The 18943-nt window shown below is 42.3% G+C and overlaps 2 protein-coding genes across 7 annotated transcripts in view; one reads left to right on the forward strand and one right to left on the reverse strand.

The window, feature by feature from the left end:
• atm (ATM serine/threonine kinase) overlaps positions 1-558 on the reverse strand; it is a 48380-nt gene extending 47822 nt beyond the window's left edge. For all 5 annotated transcript variants that reach the window (XM_055895545.1, XM_055895546.1, XM_055895544.1 and 2 more), the window contains exons 1-2: positions 473-558; positions 7-135 (exon numbers count right to left, since the gene is read on the reverse strand). In XM_055895545.1, the coding sequence (XP_055751520.1) occupies positions 7-78 (72 nt within the window). In that variant the 5' untranslated portion in view covers positions 79-135; positions 473-558. The remainder of the gene's footprint in view (positions 1-6; positions 136-472) is intronic.
• Positions 559-832: 274 nt separating this feature from the next.
• On the forward strand, positions 833-13051 carry LOC129831927 (protein NPAT-like). Of its 2 annotated transcripts, none has more exons than XM_055895552.1 (17): positions 833-1032; positions 1253-1371; positions 1509-1569; positions 1677-1755; positions 1849-1889; positions 2627-2884; positions 3071-3146; positions 5629-5752; positions 5851-5942; positions 6066-6147; positions 6268-6364; positions 6502-6621; positions 6726-8105; positions 10301-10413; positions 10549-10639; positions 10729-12080; positions 12284-13051. In XM_055895552.1, exons 1-17 carry the CDS (start codon positions 996-998, stop codon positions 12362-12364), a joined length of 4203 nt encoding a protein of 1400 aa, XP_055751527.1. In that variant the 5' UTR covers positions 833-995; the 3' UTR covers positions 12365-13051. The 2 variants fall into 2 exon arrangements, with proteins under 2 accessions (XP_055751527.1, XP_055751528.1); XM_055895553.1 differs by having other exon boundaries at positions 5641-5752.
• The last annotated feature ends 5892 nt before the right edge of the window (positions 13052-18943 follow it).

An 18943-nucleotide genomic window follows, 5' to 3' on the forward strand; every position in this document is an offset into this window, starting at 1 on the left:
AGTTACCTTTCTCTCAGTTGCTTTGTCATTCTCTAAACCTTTGCAGCAGACCAGGAGCTCGTGTAGGACCAAGCTCATGATGCTCTAGGGTCGTGTATCAGGTTCCATCAACAGATTTGGGGGGGGCATGCATCTCTAAAAACAAATGATCATGACATGCATGATGTTGATGACAAGTATGACAAATGAAACAGATATGATGCATTGATCAAACAAAAGTGTCAACAATTTCATCAGTTTGGAAAGAGTGTAGCAAGCCTAGCTTCATAACAAATCATACTAATTCACAATGAATACTCCTGGTTGATGAAAAATAGCTAGCTAGCTAACTAGCAAGCTAAAGCTGCTGCAGTTAGCTTGCAATAATAGCAAGCATGGTATTGAATTCACACATAACACCAAAATAATCCATTTTAAAAGAGTCACATATCAAACCCATCACATTTGATATTGATGCTCGGTTATTTCATACCTTGATGTTTTTTTCTCCTCATATAAAGTGAAACTTCCACCAAAGATAGAAGGGATTTTGGCATGTTGACGTGCGCACGCAGCAAAACCGCGCCCCCCACGTTTGAAAAAGATACTTCACAACCGGGTCACAGAGAAATCGCACGAGTGTCTGGTTTTTAATGGTGTTGGCAAAAGTGAGTCCATTTACTGTAATAATAATCAACAAAACAAACTCCAATGACAAACTGACATCAGCTTATATCTGTAACTTCGTGGAAGTAACTTGAAATGTGCTAAAAACTGAAAGTGGACACTCACCATTTAAACATCATTTCCCATAATGCACATCTGCTAAATATTATGGAAATTCCGGGTTACATGTGCTCGAGTTCCCCGCCTTTTCACAACTCGTAGGACGTTCCTTACACAACACACTTTATGTTTTGACAACTGCACTTGCTTTATTCGAGATTAAATGTATTCTTACTTGATTTGACAGAGAATGTAATTTGTAATTGTTGCAATAATTCGACATTGCAGCCATGTTGCTTCCGTCTGACATGGCGCGTCTCGTTTTAGGTAAATCTTAACTGGGTCCTGTTTGTGTTGCTAGCTAACCTAACAACTGAAAGATAGCGAGCTATGGCAGTAGCAGGAAGCTAACTAATGTTAGATTACTGTCTATAAGATCTTGCTGATGATATTGCAAGGAGGGCTGCACTGTAGTAAGCAAAAATCTAGATGATTTTGACAAGCTGAGCCTCCTATTCAGCTACTCTCTTGTACACTGCTTTTACAGGATACCTGCAACAAGAGGGACTGTGTAATACAAGCCAGGCATTCATTCGCGAAAGCCCCAATTTGAAGGAGTACGCAGAACACAGCTCAGATGATGGAACTATTCCTGCTTGTGTGTTTGTAAGTAACGTTATGTTGTCAGTTCAGACTGCAAATAGCTGTGTTCAACTCTTTCATTGTAATGACTATCTAGCTACAGTCAATTCTTTAGTGGATTACTTAGCTAGGTAGCTAAACCATGTGTACTCCCATTGCAGTCCCTCTTCGGGAAAAACCTGACAACCATTTTGAATGAATATGTTGCTGTCAAAGCTAAAGGTAAGCTTAACCTATGACCTCTACCACTTTCAGTAAATGAGTACAGGACTTTCATGTGTATGTATTGTATTATTGTTTGTCACCCCCCCCCTGCTATTTCTGCTTAGAGACCAGTGAAGAGACTCAGATACCCATCATGATGACATCATTGTGGAAAAAGCTTGATTTCACACTCAATCAAATAAAGTAAGAAACTCACCAACAGATTGCTGTTTGATGGTGTCACTCAGTCATCTTGCACTTACTGACGTCTTCAATTCAACTTTTTTCTTTCCTTAGGTCTATGCAGAACTCCCCAGCTGTTAGCCAGAATCAAAGACGTAAGTGCTTTATTAAATATTCTTGCAAGTTAAATGGTTATGATCTTAGTATGACCTATGAACTTGGATTTTATTGTCTCTTTGTAATGTTGTGTGGCTCAAACAGTCATGCAGAGCGCAGAACTCCATGTCTGTATGGCAGGGGTCCCTAATTACATTCAGCTGCGGGCTGGACTTGAAACATAGTAAAGAATAATTTGGAGTGGCTGTGGTTCCAGATTTTCTGGAGTCAGACTTGCTGTTGCAAAAAAGACAAAGATTTCTGCGCATGCAGGATCCACTAGCCTACCTCCTTTCAGTTGCTGCTCAGTCACTCATGACGCTGCCAATGTTCACAAAACAGCAGTCAATAGCGATTGAATGCTCTTTTTCATGGTCATTGCAAACATTGGCTAAACAGGAGGCAGACTGCTGGCTATATGGCAGCATAACTATAAAGTTTACATCACACAAAAAGCTAATTGTTGTGTACACTGCAAATTGACCATAAGAATCCTAAACCAGGTATTTGAGAAAAAAATGAATAATTTTCAACCTTCATTACATTGGTATACGATCCAATATTCCTCCATGGGAATATTCCTCCATGGGAATACACATTTCCTGGTGACTTTTATGTCCAAGCAATTATATATTTTCTGCTCAGAAAATATGGTGGGCCGAATGAATTCACTCCCTGGCCGCCTATTGGGGAACCCTGCTGTATGACGTGATTCATAAATCTATTTCCTCTGCAGTCCGCACACGTAATGGGATCGTGAACATGAGGGGGCGACAGAAAGCCTTGTCATCAACGCAGTCCCCCAGCTCTGGGTTTCTGTCATCGTCAGCCCCTCTATTGGCCCAGGGCATTGCCAGCCCCATTGATACCCCTCAGAACATCTTGGGACACTCCACTCCAGTCTGCTACAGCTCCCAGCTGACCAGACCCTCCCCCATCTGCAGCACATTGCCCCAGATCCAAGATGGAGGACGTCTGCTCATCAATGTGAACCGTAAGTAAACACAAACACGTCCATGAGCAGCAGTGTACTGGGGAAGGTTGTTAAAGTAGGTGTATGTCTCACATCTCATTTTAACCATCGATTACTGTAAATATTATGGACATTAATACCAACTTGTAGGAGAAGTTGTCAATAAAGCTTCATTGAATAATCAACCCTTTTTTCTTTTTTTTACAGGAGAGTCACCTTTGCAAATAATGGTTCCAGACAACCGGTTAACACCAGGACCATTATCCCCAGGGCGTCGGAAATGGTGAGATAGTCATTGTCATCCATTTGTAAGTTCTTAGAAGTTCTTCTTACCCGTGTGTAGATTCTAGTGATGTAACGATTCAACTATACGCATTGGTCCATTATTAAAAAGTCCGTGGACCCCAAATAAGTCAAATGTAGCATGCATCGGTCAGGAAATTGATTTAAACATTACGGGGGGGGAAATTGCTCATATTACATTGTTTCTAACTTCGGGAAATACCTCACCTTTGTTGACAACAAATGCATCCTCTCCTTGTAGATCAATGACTCTCAACAGTTACAGTGCCTTCAGAAAGTATTCAAACCCCTTGTCTTATTCCACATTTTGTTGTTACAGCCTGAATTCAAAATGGAAATCATTTGTTTGTCTCACCCATGAACACATAATGACAAAGTGAAAATGTGTTTTGAAAAATGTTTGCAAATTTACTGAAAATGGAATACATATTATTCACACCCCTGAGTCAATACTTTGTAGAAGCATCTTTGGCGGCGATTACATTTTTGAGTTGTCTTGGGTTGGTCTGTATCAGCTTTGGACATCTGGGTTGGGGGATTTTCTCCCATGCTTTCATGCAGATTTTCTCAATCTCTTAAATTAGATGGGGCATGGTGGTGAACAGCAATCTTCAAGTCTTTCCACAGATTTACAATGGGATTTAAGTCAGGGCTTTGGCTGGGCGACTCAAGGACTTTCACATTCTTGTTCTGAAGCCATTCCAGCGTTGCTTTGGCTGTATGTTTGGTGGTCATTGTCCTGAACGTAAATCTTCGCCCCCAGTCTGAGGTAAAGTCTGCGTAGTTCCATATTTTATCCATTTCCCAATGATGGAGACCACTGCTCTTGAAAACTTTCAACATTCTTGAAATTGTTTTATACCCTTCCTCAGATAGAGTTGTGATGAGGAATATATCTCGGAAATCTACTGACAGTTCCTTGGACTTCATGGTATAGTTTCTGCTCTGACATGGACTGTCAGCTGTGGGACCTTACATAGACAGGTCTTTCTTTCTAAATCATGCCCAAACAATTTAATTGTCCACAAGTGGACTCCAATCAAGTTGTGACATCTCGAGGATGATCAAAGGAAATTGGATGCACCTCTGAGCTCAATTTGGAATGTCATAGCAAAGGGATGTAAATAAGATGAGTCTGTATTTTATTTTCAATAAATTAGAAAACATTTCTAAAAACATTTTCACTTTGTCATTATGGAATATTGTGTGTAGATAACTGATAGAAACATTTAATGTAATCAGTTTTGAATTCAGGCTGTAACACAACAAAATGTGGAATAAGTCAAGGGGTAAGACTATTTTGTGAAGGCACTATAACTGTGTCAGTCATTGATCGGCATTCAAAATGGCTTGTAGAACAACCCCGGGCAATATCAGTAGCCTAGTCAAACTGTGCACATCTGCGCAGCACCTTCAGCATTCAAACAGTACAATGGCTTGCATGATATTAGGATTTATTGTTTGAGTGACAACCTATGTAATTTGCTAGGTTATTGTTATCTATGCACTGTTGAAAATGTTTTATTACTGGAATAAAAGTAAGCTATCAGAGACGCAACTCTCATCTGGCTATATCTGCTGAATGGGGTTTACAATAGATTTTATTTGGATTGTTCAGTTTCACCATCAGCAATAGTTTGTGTAGTTTTGCTTCAAACAATCAGTTTATATTGTCATAAAAAAAAGTAGTACAGTGCCCCTGGAGCAAATTGTGGTAAAGTGCCTTGCTCAAGGGTGCATTGACAGATACTTTTTAATTTTTTTATTACCTTGTTGGCTCAGGTATTCAAACCAGCAACCTTTTGGTTACTGGCCCAACGCTATAACCGCTAGGCTACCTGTCGCACCGATATACAGAGTAAAGTTGATCATTTCATAATGAGGATAGCAATCACTTTTGCGAGACGGACTACATGGCCGACGCGAAGGAAGATCATTCAAAACCATTTCATTTTGAGATGGGGGGGTGAAATCCAAAGTTGTTGCTATATATTCATTGGCTATGTCATAGCTAGTTTGTAAATTATAAATATTGATACATTACATTATTAAATTACAATTTAATTAGTGGGTGACGGTGACATGAAAACAGGCTACATTGCCAATCTGGTAGTGGGATGGTAGAAGCCTCCTTTATGGTTCAGCTCAGGTGCCTACATAGTACATACACCATAGACATGCATAATTCACACACCACACACACCGAAGTCAGCTCAGAGAGGCCCAGCTCATGAGCTCCCATCAGCAGCAGAATTTTAATGTGTTTATGCAAGAAATGTTAGTGTATCGAATCACATCGATTTGTTCTCTAATCAAACCGAATTGCACCAATTAGTTGAAGAGTAAAACTTATTGTTCCTGTAATGTTTTGAAGCCAAAGTATCTAGATGCATATCGAATCATCTTGAAAATGAAAGATGCCCATCCCTAGTAGATTGAGTTATGACGAGTAATCTTCCCAGTGACTCCCCCAGGAGGAGAGGTGGGGGCTTCAGTGGATCTGGTGGGACTGGAAGAACCAACATGGCGGCCAGTAGCCTGACGGCTGAGCCCCAGAGTGAAGAGACAGTCACAGAGAATTTCCCTGTGAGTACAAAACAAAGTTAATACTCAATTTTTCTATAAATATGTTGCATTTGAAAACTCCTAACCTGTTGAATCATTGAATTGTTTTGTCTTTGCAGCAAATGGTGATACAAAATGCAAGAGAGAGGATTCTAAATGACAAGTCCTTACAAGAGAAGCTTGCTGAAAACATCAACAAAATCCTAGCAAGGTAATAATAAAAGTACATCTTCTTTTGTAACATTTGAACAGTACTGACTTAATTACTTATTACATTTGGCTGTTGAGTAGATATTTCTTACCTGTACATGTGTTTCTTTCTCTCTACTTGTAGTGATGGCAGTCCACAGGCTTTAAAGGCATCATGCAGCACCATGGAGCCTGACCAGTCCATAGATGAAATTCTGGGCCTGCAAGTAATGTCATGTTCTGACAGACTTGCTATTCCTAATTTATCCACTTGACCTAAGGGAACATTGTCAGTCTTTAGTGCATAGTGTGGAAATGTGCTTTCTCCTGACATTTACTTTGTGCAGGGGGAAATCCATATGTCTAATGATGTTATACAAGACATCTTGGAGCAGACAGAGTCCGACCCAGCCTTCCAGGCTCTCTTTGACCTCTTTGATTACGGTAAACATTTTCAACTAATCATGTGCAGGATTTTGTTGCTCCTGACAATGCATGAAGTGGGCCTGTTGTTTTAATGTTTGACTAAGATGATATAAAATCACATTCTTCCACTAAATCTCTTGATTCTTTGCATTAAGGCAAAAGCAAAACCAGTGAGGATACTGAACAAGGAGCTGGGAACGTGAGCAATACCACCACAGAGAATGGTGAGACTGAGACTAGATGTATTGATGGCTCTCCTGAGACTGGAGATTCAGGTATGGACAAAGTCCTCATGATCTGATGGAATCATATACTAAACAATATTGCTGCTTCATCAGAAACATCTTTCTGACAATGGGATTTCTCTCTCATTTCTCAGGCACTGGGCCTGAAAATTCGACACAGGGGCAAGAAACAACAACTAGAGCAACAAAGACAAAGTCTAGTCAAGAGCCCAAGAGTAAGAAAACAAGGAAATCTGCACCTCATGTTTCAAGCACTTCAAATGCAACTCCTGGACCCAGTACCAGAGGGTCGAGAAGGGGAGCTAGCTCAACAACTCCTGGACCCAGTACCAGAGGGTCGAGAAGGGGAGCTAGCTCAACAACTCCTGGACCCAGTACCAGAGGGTCGAGAAGGGGAGCTAGCTCAACAACTCCTGGACCCAGTACCAGAGGGTCGAGAAGGGGAGCTAGCTCAACTCAACCGTCAGCACATATCGATAAACTTACTGTTGCTGCCTTTTCTGCTGCCAAGGACTCTGATACTGTTGACTCCGGCTCCATCTTTGATCAGGATGGATCAGGCGTGGATATAGATGAACCTCTGAATACTCCTCCCCTTCACAGTATAGCTCTCCCAGATCTCTTTGAGCCGGTCAGACAGGAGAGTGGAACAAATAATCCGGTGTCAGCATGCAATGCAGCTTCATCTGAAACCAGTATGGTCTCTGCTGTCAAAAACATATTAGGCAATGAGAACCCTACCGGGGTTGATGATGGACAAATGATGGATAACCAAGCATCACTTCTTAACTCTTCACCTGGCCTGTCCAATTCCATGCTAGCGCTGGATCAGTCTCACAAGGCTCCCATACAGGCCTCTAACCTGTCTCACAGGAATATGACCCCTCCCAGCAGTGTAGAAATTTCCCAACCTCTACCACAGACCATACCCTCTATGGCTGTCCCATCAACATTTAAAACATCAACCACTCCTGCTGCTCCAACCTTCATCCCCAACCCCACAGGCAAGGAAGTTGACCCCAGTAAGATTGTAGCCCTGAAGATCATCATCAGTGATGAGCAAGGGGAGCCCTCCTGTGACTCAGCCCTGAACCAGGCTGTGTCCAGCATCACTGGGGACAGGATCCCCACCATCTTCCTTTCCTCCCCCACCAAGTCACCTGCTAAGGCCCCGGCCCTCAGTGGCGCCCCCATGGCTCAGGAGGAGACGGTGCAGGCGGTGACCAGTTTACAGAGGACAGAAGTCCTCCAGCCAGCAGAGACTAATCCTCTTAGTGAGAAAGCAGGGGAGGTGGCAGCATTGGCAGGGACGTCATCTGCGTTGACACAACCAGGCTACTACATTCAGCTCCCCTTTGATTCAGCCACATCCACCAACAGCTACATCTTAGTGACAGACACAACAGCCACAAACCACCAATCCAACAAGGTGATGTTACCCAGTGGCGCCCCACAGGTACCGACTGTATCCCCGACCTCATATGCTCTGGCCACTCCACCCCGCTATTCCCCTGGTAAGACTGAGTTTAAATACTTAAAGATGCACTATGCAAAAATTCGAATAGTTCGCCTAATTTCAGTTTGTGGCAAAACAAGCAAGTATAGTGAAAAGAATCATTGTACCATCTAAACTGCTGTGAAATATATTTTCCATAACTAAAGATATTGTATTTTCAGCTGTTGGAAGCTTGTGTACAAAACTGAAAGTAAGACTCAAGCTAAACATAAGAACGGGAAGCATAGAAATAGTGCACATAAAACTGATCTACCGCTTCTTAGACTTGCATTTAATCAGATTGACAGATCTATAACACACATTTCTATGTGAATTTGGTCGGGTCGCCCAGAAAGTTACATATTGCAGCTTTAATATTTTGGACTTCATAACGCTATAGGTAATTTACATGTAAAAGGACCAATGAGCACCAACATATGAAGTTCATAGGAGCATGTCAAATTGGGTGTCAATTTTCTGACCATTTTCCATCCTAAAAATTAGGAATAGGCAAATGCTTTGATTTCTGGTCAAACAGATGTAAAAGGAGTCTTAGAAAACATCTACCAGAATAAGTATTAGAAATACATCAAAACACAATGTTAACGAAATGACCTCTGCCAACTTATATCAACACTTGTATGTAGTTTGAGAAATTGTTCTGCTTTCTGTAAATTTAAGAAACATGGCCTTGTACCTTGAAATTTCATTACCAAAAACCCACACGATCTTTTCTAATTTATCTTCCTCGTGAAGAGGGAGGATCATGGAGGTAGACCTATCAATTAGTTATAGTGCTTTTACTGATATCAATTTTGTTTATGAATTAAGTGATTAAAACTTGACTTTCTGAAAAATCTGTAACAATGTCTGCTATTGAATTGGTTATGTTAGGTTCTAATTTTCAGAGAAACTCTACGGACACTATGAAAGCTTAACCAAGTTTATTCTTCCCAGAGGATCAATACAGCTGCATTAGACAAAAACATTTTCACACAAGCACTGATATTTAACCCTCCCAGGCTGAGTCTCCTCCTACACATCTGAACAAACATTGTATCTTTACTGCTAGGCAGAACACTAAGTGATACGGGCCATAAACTTTTCTTTCTCCCTTAACGTGACATGACCTCGACCCCCTTTGTCACTAATCCATGGCTCTCTCCCCTTATCAATGCCTGCCACGTGATCGCTTTCCCTGCATTCAGTACATTCCTAGCTTAATTGCACACGCTATATACCTTCCTCCCACAGATAACCATTAACTTCTGGTGTAGACCCTCTAACCTTAAGCACTCAATAGGACACCTGATCTAATGTAAATGTTATACATTACCCTTGCTCCATCAGTGACATGAATAACTATATTTCATATTCTCAGAACCCAACAGCTACAATGAAAAATCATAGTAGTCACAAACCACAGTTTGGTTCACAAGTTTGAACAGCACAGTACAGTAGAGTAAGGAAAAGTAGAGTATAGTTCAGTGCTGTACTGTTCTGTACTCTACTGAGCTCTACTGTGCTGTGCTTTGATGTCCAAACTTGTGAAACATAGACGTCTATTATTGGTTTAGATTTGGACCAAACAAATTTGGTCTCGTTTGGGGACAGAGCTCATTAAAATAATAGCCCGTGTGGACAACAATACCCAAATATGCAAAGGAGGATATGGCATTACACCTTTTGTGTACCTATTTAGGATACATTACCATGAAGGGAATGATATTCATAATTATGCATTTCTGTGTAGGACAGATCAGGGATCCATGATGAAATTCCGTTACCGCAATTATGTTACCGGGTGTAAATCCACTTCAATTACTGTAGTTCAATAGCCAAAATATATATATATTTTCAAAGTCAATGTGTCATTACATAGTGTAATGACACATCATTCTTTCTGCAGTCATCGTTAAATCCTAATATATTTAAAACGTGGACACATTTTTTTTTACCCCAAATTATGTTACCAAACTTTGCATCTGCCCAGTTAAAGTAAATGTTATAATTTTTTTTATTCCGTGTAAATTGTTAAAAGTAGTACTTGTGCATAAAGTTGTATGGTTTGTTAAACTTTGAAATGAATAGCTTTTGTTTGGCATACTTAAGTCTCAACGCAACTCTCTTACTGGGGAATTACCCATTAGTCATCACTCATTTTGCCATGCTGTTTTGCTGGAGGGAAATGTCTAACCATTTATATCCTTCCAGGATCTAGACTCATCATATCTTCACCAGTTCAGCCCATGCTGCAACACATGGTGGTTCCTGTATCTGTTGTTGGGCAGAATAATGCAGGACAGTTCTCAATAGTTCCTAATCAGGTAGGCACTCCTTTTTATTGTATAAAGAAGAAAAACAAACTGTTTTACATATTTGCATTTAATCCCTTTTCTTTAACTGATAGGCTACCTTAGCAACAGTAACATGTACATCCAGTGATAATTTGTCTGTTACAGTTGATAGCCATGCCTAGCCCTGTTTCAGCAAAGCAGCCAGCAGCAGTGAAAACCAAGCCTAAACTGGCACCCAAGGACACCACAGTCTCAGGTAAGGATTAGTGTTCAGTTATATATAATGTCATTGTCTGTTTACTGTTGTTTTGTTCACAACTGTTGTTGCTTGCGTGTGCATTTCAGACAAAATGGGAGCTTCTGGATTGAATATGATTACAAAGCAGATTCAGGGGCAATCCTCTGAAAGCACAGAGCAGCAGAAGGTAGCAGTTGGCTTGAGCCCCAGCCATAGAAGGATGCTTTGCTTTGATGGGTCTGCTAGTAAAACTTCTACTCAGACCAGAAAAACTGCTTTCTCCTCCAAAGCTCCAGCAACAGCTACTCCTGTATCACCTTCTGTCCAACAGTTGGAGAAAGAGAGAACTAAATTGGCCTCAGCAAATTCTGCTATCTTGGGTAGCAGTAGGCCAAAAAGGAGAATAGAGACTGTAAGATGCACGGACAACACTCAAACATCATGGACCGGAACAGAGACCGAGAAATCCTCCACTGACCAAAATCAGAAAGAGACTGTGAAAAAGACCCCTTCAAAGAGGGACGCAGATCAAAATGCTAGAGGTCAAACTGCAAGTACCAGTAGATTTCAGAGTGCTGGTAGCAGTAAGACTGATGCCTCACAGTCAGAGTCCAGAAAGAGATCACAATCAGCAGACCAGAAGGATGATGGTGGAACAGAACCTAAGGATCCCCAGAGCTCTAGGTCTTCTTCCTCTGATCACAGACTGAGATCAGGGAGCAGGAAAGAAAAGGAGGAAACAAGTAGAAAAGAGTCTACTGAGAAATCTCCTGCCAAGGAGTGGGAGGGACGGACCGAGAAAATGACATCTTCTCAGGACCCCCCTCATGTCACTGCCAATAAGGAGAATGAGCTGGAGGGAGGCAGGCGAGAGCAGCAGCCCACACCAGCACCAAGAGAGTTCAGCCAGGCCCCAGTGGGCTCACAAACCCCTGTCCACCAGGCTAGCTCCAGTAAAAACCCCTCCAAGACCAGCCCGCTGACCAAGCAGGCGGCCGAAATGCTCCACGACATTCAGGGTCTAAACCCTCCCTCAACCCCTTCTAAGAGGCCAGGCATGGGCTGTCCGGACCTGCCTCTTCCTCTGACCCCTGGCCGTTTCCAGGAAACTCTAGACTTCCCCAGGACCCCTGCACGTCAGAGGCTAGGCAGGGATGGAGAGGGCACCCCCAGGGCCCTGGTCCCTCCCGCCACCCCGGACCTTCCCTCCTGCAGCCCAGCCAGTGAGGCAGGGAGTGAAAACAGCATCAACATGGCGGCCCACACACTGATGATCCTATCCCGAGCTGCCATCGCCAGGACAGGCACCCCACTGAAAGACAGCTTGCGCCAGGAGGGGGCTGGAACAGTGGCCACTGTAGTCGCCAAAAGCAAGAAGCGCAAGCAGCCCGAGCCCCTGGCCAGCCCACCAGCAAAGAAAGATCTCTCAGGTTCATCTGGTAGTAAGAAGAAAGCAAAGGTGTGCAAAACATACAGAATTTTCTATTCAAGCTGTGTATCCTAATCTTTCCTAAGGTTAAAAATTGAATGTAATCGCATCAACCCAATCTTAGATATTTGACATAATGACCGTGAATTAAATGTGAATGTTTTCTTTTTGCTTGTATAGTGAGAAAGCACATTAAAACAACTGCGTCTCTATTATTATTTGTTTCCCCTCAGAAACAGCAGAAACTAATGGATTCCTTCCCTGATGACTTGGATGTGGATAAGTTCCTGTCTTCACTGCATTATGATGAGTGATGGGTTGAGTTTTAGCGGTTTGACAGTGAGATGGGAATCTCCCAAACACTACCTACCTACCTACTCTCCAGGAATAGAACAAGCCATGATTTAGTGTCACAGTGCCTATGGTTAACCCATCATGCCTTTTAGGAGTTAGGCATCTGTGGTCTAGTGAAGCATATCCTCAGATTTTCTTTTTCTTTGTACTGTCTGCTTGTAGGGTGTGTCCTATACCCTTGGACTTAACTAATTATACATGTGATATATGAACTGTATAGTAATTATTGTAGAAATGCTAGATAGCGAGCACTTTGATTCCATGCAAGGACTGTAATGTTAAGAATGGTTTCCCAATCTTGTATCAATAATTTCAAGAAAACAACCCTTTCCTTGGTCAATGTTTGACTGTGTCTAAACTTTAAATGATCCATCTTACACACTATGGCTGCATTTAGACAGGCAGCCCAATTCTGATCTTAATTTCACTAATTGGTCTTTTCACCAATCACATCAGATCTTCTCATATTAGCCCTTTTTCAGAGCTGGTCTGATGGGTCAAAATACCAATTCATGGGGGAAAAACATCAGAATTGGGCTGAATGTGTAGATGCAGCCTAAATGCAGACTGTGTTGTGTGTAAAGTATGTTTCTGCAGATGTTTTCTTCACTAGTGATTTTATATTAAACAAAAATTAAGAATCTTAAGTAATCATGATCTTTTTCTAGAAAAATCGAGTTCCATTTAATATCGTCTCTGTGCAGGTAAAAACTGACCAGTTTTCTGTCCAAAGCATCACGATCAGAATAGCCTAACAATATAACCAAGTTAATATTGCACTATTTTATTCACTTGAGTAAATGACTACTATATAGTAGGCTTACAGTTGAAGTCGGAAGTTTACATACACTTAGGTTGGAGTCATTAAAACTCGTTTTTCAACCACTCCACAAATTTCTTGTTAACAAACTATAGTTTTGGCAGGTCGGTTAGGACATCTACTTAGTGGATGACGCAAGTAAGATTATTTCACTTACAGTGAATTGTATCACCGGTGGGTCAGAAGTTTACAAACACTAAGTTGACTGCCTTCAATCAGCTTGGAAAATTCCTGAAAATTGTCATGGCTTTAGAAGCTTCTGATAGGCAAATTGACATAATTTGAGTCAATTGGAGGTATACCTGTGGATGTATTTCAAGGCCTACCTTCAAACTCAACGCCTCTTTGCTTGACATCATGGGGAAATCAGCCAAGACCTCAGGGGGGGGAAATATAGCTCTCCACAAGTCTGGTTCATTTGGGAGCAAGTATAAAAACCATCGGGCCACGCAGGCATCATACCGCTCAGGAAGGAGACGCGTTCTGTCTCCTAGATATGAACATACTTGTGCGAAAAGTGCAAATCAATCCCAGAACAACAACAAGGGACCTTGTGAAGATGCTAGAGGAAACGGGTACAAAAGTATCTATCCACAGTAAAACGAGTTCTATATCAACATAACCTGAAAGGCCGCTCAGCAAGGAAGAAGCCACTGCTCCAAAACCGCCATTAAAAAAAGCCAGGCTACGGTTTGCAACTGCACATGGGGACAAAGATTTTACTTTTTGGAGAAATGTCCTCTGGTCTGATGAAAGAAAAATGGAACTGTTTGGCCATAATGACCATCGTTATGTTTGGAGGAAAAGGGGGGGGGCTTGCAAGCCGAAGAACACCATCCCAACAGTGAAGCACGGGGGTGGCAGCATCATGTTGTGGGGGTGCTTTGCTGCAGGATGGACTGGTGCACTAAACAAATTAGATGGCATCATGAGGGATGAAAATTATGTGGATATATATTGAAGCAACATCAAGACATCAGGAAGTTAAAGCAAATGAGTCTTCCAAATGGACAATGACCCCAAGCATACTTCCAAAGTTGTGGCAAAATGGCTTAAGGACAACAAAGTCAAGGTATTGGAGTGGCCATCACAAAGCCCTGACCTCAATCCTATAGAAAATTTGTAGGCTGAACTAAAAAAGTGTGTGAGCAAGGAGGCCTACAAACCTGACTCAGTTACACCAGCTCTGTCAGGAGGAATGGGCCAAAATTCACCCAACTTATTGTGGGAAGTTTGTGGAAGGCTACCCGCAACGTTTGACCCAAGTTAAACAATTTAAAGGCAATGCTATCAAATAGGAAATGAGTGGATGTAAACTTCTGACCCACTGGGAATGTGATGAAAGACTTGAAAGCTGAAATAAATCATTCTCTACTATTCTGACATTTCACATTCTTAAAAGAAAGTGTTGATTCTAACTGACCTAAGACGTGGAATTGTTACTAGGATTAAATGTCAAGAATTGTGAAAAACAGTTTAAATGTATTTGGCTAAGGTGTATGTAAACTTCTGACTTCAACTGTATATCTCACAGTGATAGAAGAATCTCCACTGCCACTAATCTTAGTTTATAACAATTCTACACTTTGCCACGGTAAGACATTCAAGCATGTTAAAGGACAACTGTCCCCCAAAATGATCTTTTGGCATTTGTTTCATTAGTCCATTGATATTATCCTACAATGTTTTGAATGTCAGCAATCAAGTTTAAGGTATGGAACTTTCAAAATACAGAAATCTGGTCCGTATGATGCGGCAAGGTAAGTAACTCCAGTGTATATTTGGCCTTGTGTTTTCGGTTATTGTCCTGCTGAAAGGTGAATTTGTCTCGGTGTCTGTTAGAAAGTAGACTGAATCAGGTTTTCCTCTAGGATTTTGCATGTGCTTAGCTCTATTCAGTTTCTTTTCACCCCCCCCCCCCCCCCCCCCACAAAACCACGACCCTGTCCTTGCAGATGACAAGCAAATGACAAACAAAAACCATAACATGATGCACTACCACCATGCTTGAAAAGATGAAGTGTTTCTCTGATGTTTGATTTGCCCCAAACAACACTTTGTATTAAGGACATAAAGTTGATTTGCCACATTTTTTGTAGTTTTACTTTAGTGCCTTATTGGAATATTTGTATTATGTACAAGCTTTCTTATTTTCACTCGGTCATTTAGGTTAGTATTGTGGAGTAACTACAATGCTTTTGATCCATCCTCAGTTTTCTATCACAGCCATTGAACTCTGTAACTGTTTTAAAGTCACCATTGGCCTCATGGTGAGATCCCTGAGCGGTTTCCATCCTCTCCAGCAACTGAGTTAGGAAGGATGCCTGTATCTTTGTAGTGACTGGGTGTATTGATACACCATCCAAAGTGTAATTAATATATTCACCTTGCTGAAAGGGATATTCAATTTCTGCTTTTTAAAAATTATTATTTTACCCATCTACCAATATGTGCCCTTCTTTATGAGGCATTGGAAAACCTATTTAATTCACTGCTCGACTGAGGGACCTTACAGATAATTGTATGTGTGGGGTACAGAGAGGCAGTAGTCATTCAAAAATCATGTTAAACTAATTGCACACAGTGAACATGCAACTTATGTGACTTAAGCACATTTTTACTCTTAAACTTATTTCGGATTGCCGTCAAAAAGTGGTTGAATACTCTTTTTTTTTAAATTCACTTGTAAAAATGTCTAAACATAATTCCACTTTGACATTGGGTATTGTGTCCATTTTTAATTCAGGCTGTAACACAGCAAAATGTGAAAAAGTCAAGGGGTGTGAATACTCTGAAGGCACTGTATGTACATATAGATCGGGATAAAGTGACTAGGCAACAGGAAAGATGATAAACCGTACCAGCACTGTATGTGAAGTCAGTGCAAAATGGGTCAATGCAGATAGTATGGGTAGCTACACTATATATACAAAAGTATGTGGACTCTCCTTTAAATTAGTGGATTCTGGTATTTCAGCCACACCCATTGCTGATAGGTGTATAAAATCGAGCGCACAGCCATGCAATCACCATAGACAAACATTGGCAGTAGAATTACCTTACTGAAGAGCTCAGTGCTTTTCAACGTGGCGCCGTCATAGGATGCCACCTTTCCAACAAGTCAGTTGGTCAATTTCTGCCCTGCTTGAGCTGCCCCGGTCAACTGTAAGTGCTGTTATTGTGAAGTGGAAACTTTTAGGAGCAATAACCACTCAGTTGGGAAGTGGTAGGCCACAAACTCACAGAATGGGCCTGCAGAGTGCTGTAGCACGTAAAAATTGTCTGTCCTTGGTTGCCAAACTCACTACCGAGTTCCAAACTGCCTCTGGAAGCAACATCAGCACAATAATAGTTGTTTGGGAACTTCATGAAATGGGTTTCCATGGCCGAGCAGCCACACACACGCCTAAGATCACCATGCGCAATGTCAAGAGTCAGCTGGAGTGGTGTAAAACTCACCGCCACTGGACTATGGAGCAGTGAAAATGCGTTCTCTGGAGTGATGAATCACGCTTCACCATCTGGCAGTCCAACGGACAAATATGGGTTTGGTGGATGCCAGGAGAACGCTACCTGCCCCAGTGCATAGTGCCAACTGTAAACTTTGGTGGTGGAGGAATAATTGTCTGGGGCTGTTTTTCATGGTTCGGGCTTGGCCCCTTAGTTCCAGTGACGGGAAATCTTAACTTTACAGCACACAATGAGATTCTAGACGATTCTGTGCTTCCAACTTTGTGCCAACAGTTTGGGGAAGGCCCTTTCCTGTTTCAGCATGGCAATGCCCCTGTGCACAAAGCGAGGCCCATACAGAAATGGTTTGTCAAGATCTGTGTGACCAACTCCATATGAATGCCCGTGATTTTGGAATGAGATGTTCAACGAGCAGTGTCCACATACTTTTGGTCATGTATTTGGATAATTAATTACTACAGTCTTATGGCTTGGGGTTAGAAGCTGTTCAGGGTCCTGTTGGTTCCAGACTTGGCGCATCGGTACCGATTCCCGTGCGGTAGAGAATGGTCTTGGGTGGCTGAAGTCTTGACAATCCTAAATACGTCCTCCGTGCATGTGGAGACCAGCTGGCTGGAGTGTTTACAGACATATTCAATCTCTCCCTATCCCGATATGTTGTCTCTACTTGCTTAAAGGTGTTCACCCTTGTTCTCGTACCCTAGAAAGTGAAGGTAACTAACCTAAATGACTATCTCCCTGTACCACTAATTTCTGTCATCATGAAGTGCTTTGAGATGCTCGTTAAGGATCATATCACCTCCACCTTAGCCGACAGCCTAGACCCACTACAATTTGCATACCGCCCCAACAGATCCACAGACAAAACAATCGCCATTGCACTGCATTATGCCCTATCCCACCTGGTTCATTGACTACAGCTCAGCCTTCAACACCATAGTGCCCTCCAAGCTCATCAGTACGCTCAGGGCTTTGGGTCTGAACCCCTCCCGGTGCAACTGGGTCTTAGACTTGCTGATGGGCCGACCGCAGGTGGTGAAGGTAGGCAACAACACCACCACGTGTGTTTGTAAAGTACGTTTCTGTGGGGGCCCCAAAGGGGTGTTTGCTTAGCCCACGCATGTCTTCAACTCAATCAGGTTTGCTGACAACAACAATGGTAGGCCTGATTACCAACATGGACAGCCTACAGGGAGAAGGTGGGAACACTGGCCGAGTGGTGCCAGGACCTGATCGTGGACTACAGGAGACCGCAGAGCGAGCACACCCCCATCCACATTGAAGGGGTTGCAGCAGAGAGGGTCAAAAGCTTCAAGATCCTCAGCGTGCACTTCGCTGAGGATCATCGGGGGCACACCTGCCCTCCAGGACATCTATAGCACCCAGTGTCACAGGAAGGCCAATAAGATTATCAGGGACCTCAGCAAGCAAGAAGGTGCAGACACTATAGGTGCCTCAAAGCTGTGACAAAGAGACAGATGTTTATCAATCTCCAGGCTATCAGACTGTTAAACAGTCATGACTAGCCGGCCTCCGCACAGGACCCTTCCCTGAACCTTAGACACTGTCACTAGCCGGCTACCACCGGGTACTCTACCTAGCCTGGGCAGCCGCTAGTTGGTGCTAAGGATCTCCACTATCACCTGGGCTTGATGTGACCAGCCGGTAATACACGTGTGCCCCCTGGCGCCCGGTTTGTACATTAAACATTCTCACCCTTACAAAAAAAGATTGCAGCTTTGAAACTGCAGTAAAAGTGCAGTAACTGCTGTCGACAGTTGTTTTGGACGCTGTAATTACAGAACAGTGTACTGCACTCTGACTGCAATCTATTTCATAAAGTGTAGGCATAGGCCTACACACTTGTGATTTGAAACAATCCACAGCAATAATGATCCTCTATGGCTAAGTCATGCTCCTTAGTGAAGTATTTTGAATGATTTTATGATTTTATATCATTTTGGCAAAACAAATTTAATTAGCATCCTAAAAGCCAATTTATGCTTGATCTGAAAATGTGGTTGGAGGCTACTTATGGAGGGTGTGACGCAGTTGCGGAGCCTCTGGAGACATGTAGAGGCCAACTTGAGCTCCCTAAGGCATCCCAAATGTTGTAACAATACAGAGGTCTCCATATAGCTCCGCATTGACATGACTGGGTGATGGTAGGTGGGGACGGGAGGTCCTATATAAACACAAACTCACTTCTTTCAAAACGTCTCTGCTCAACAGCTCTGCTCAACAGCTC

Source organism: Salvelinus fontinalis, chromosome 33, assembly GCF_029448725.1.
Source record: "Salvelinus fontinalis isolate EN_2023a chromosome 33, ASM2944872v1, whole genome shotgun sequence".
In the NCBI taxonomy this organism is placed as follows: Eukaryota; Metazoa; Chordata; class Actinopteri; order Salmoniformes; family Salmonidae; genus Salvelinus; species Salvelinus fontinalis.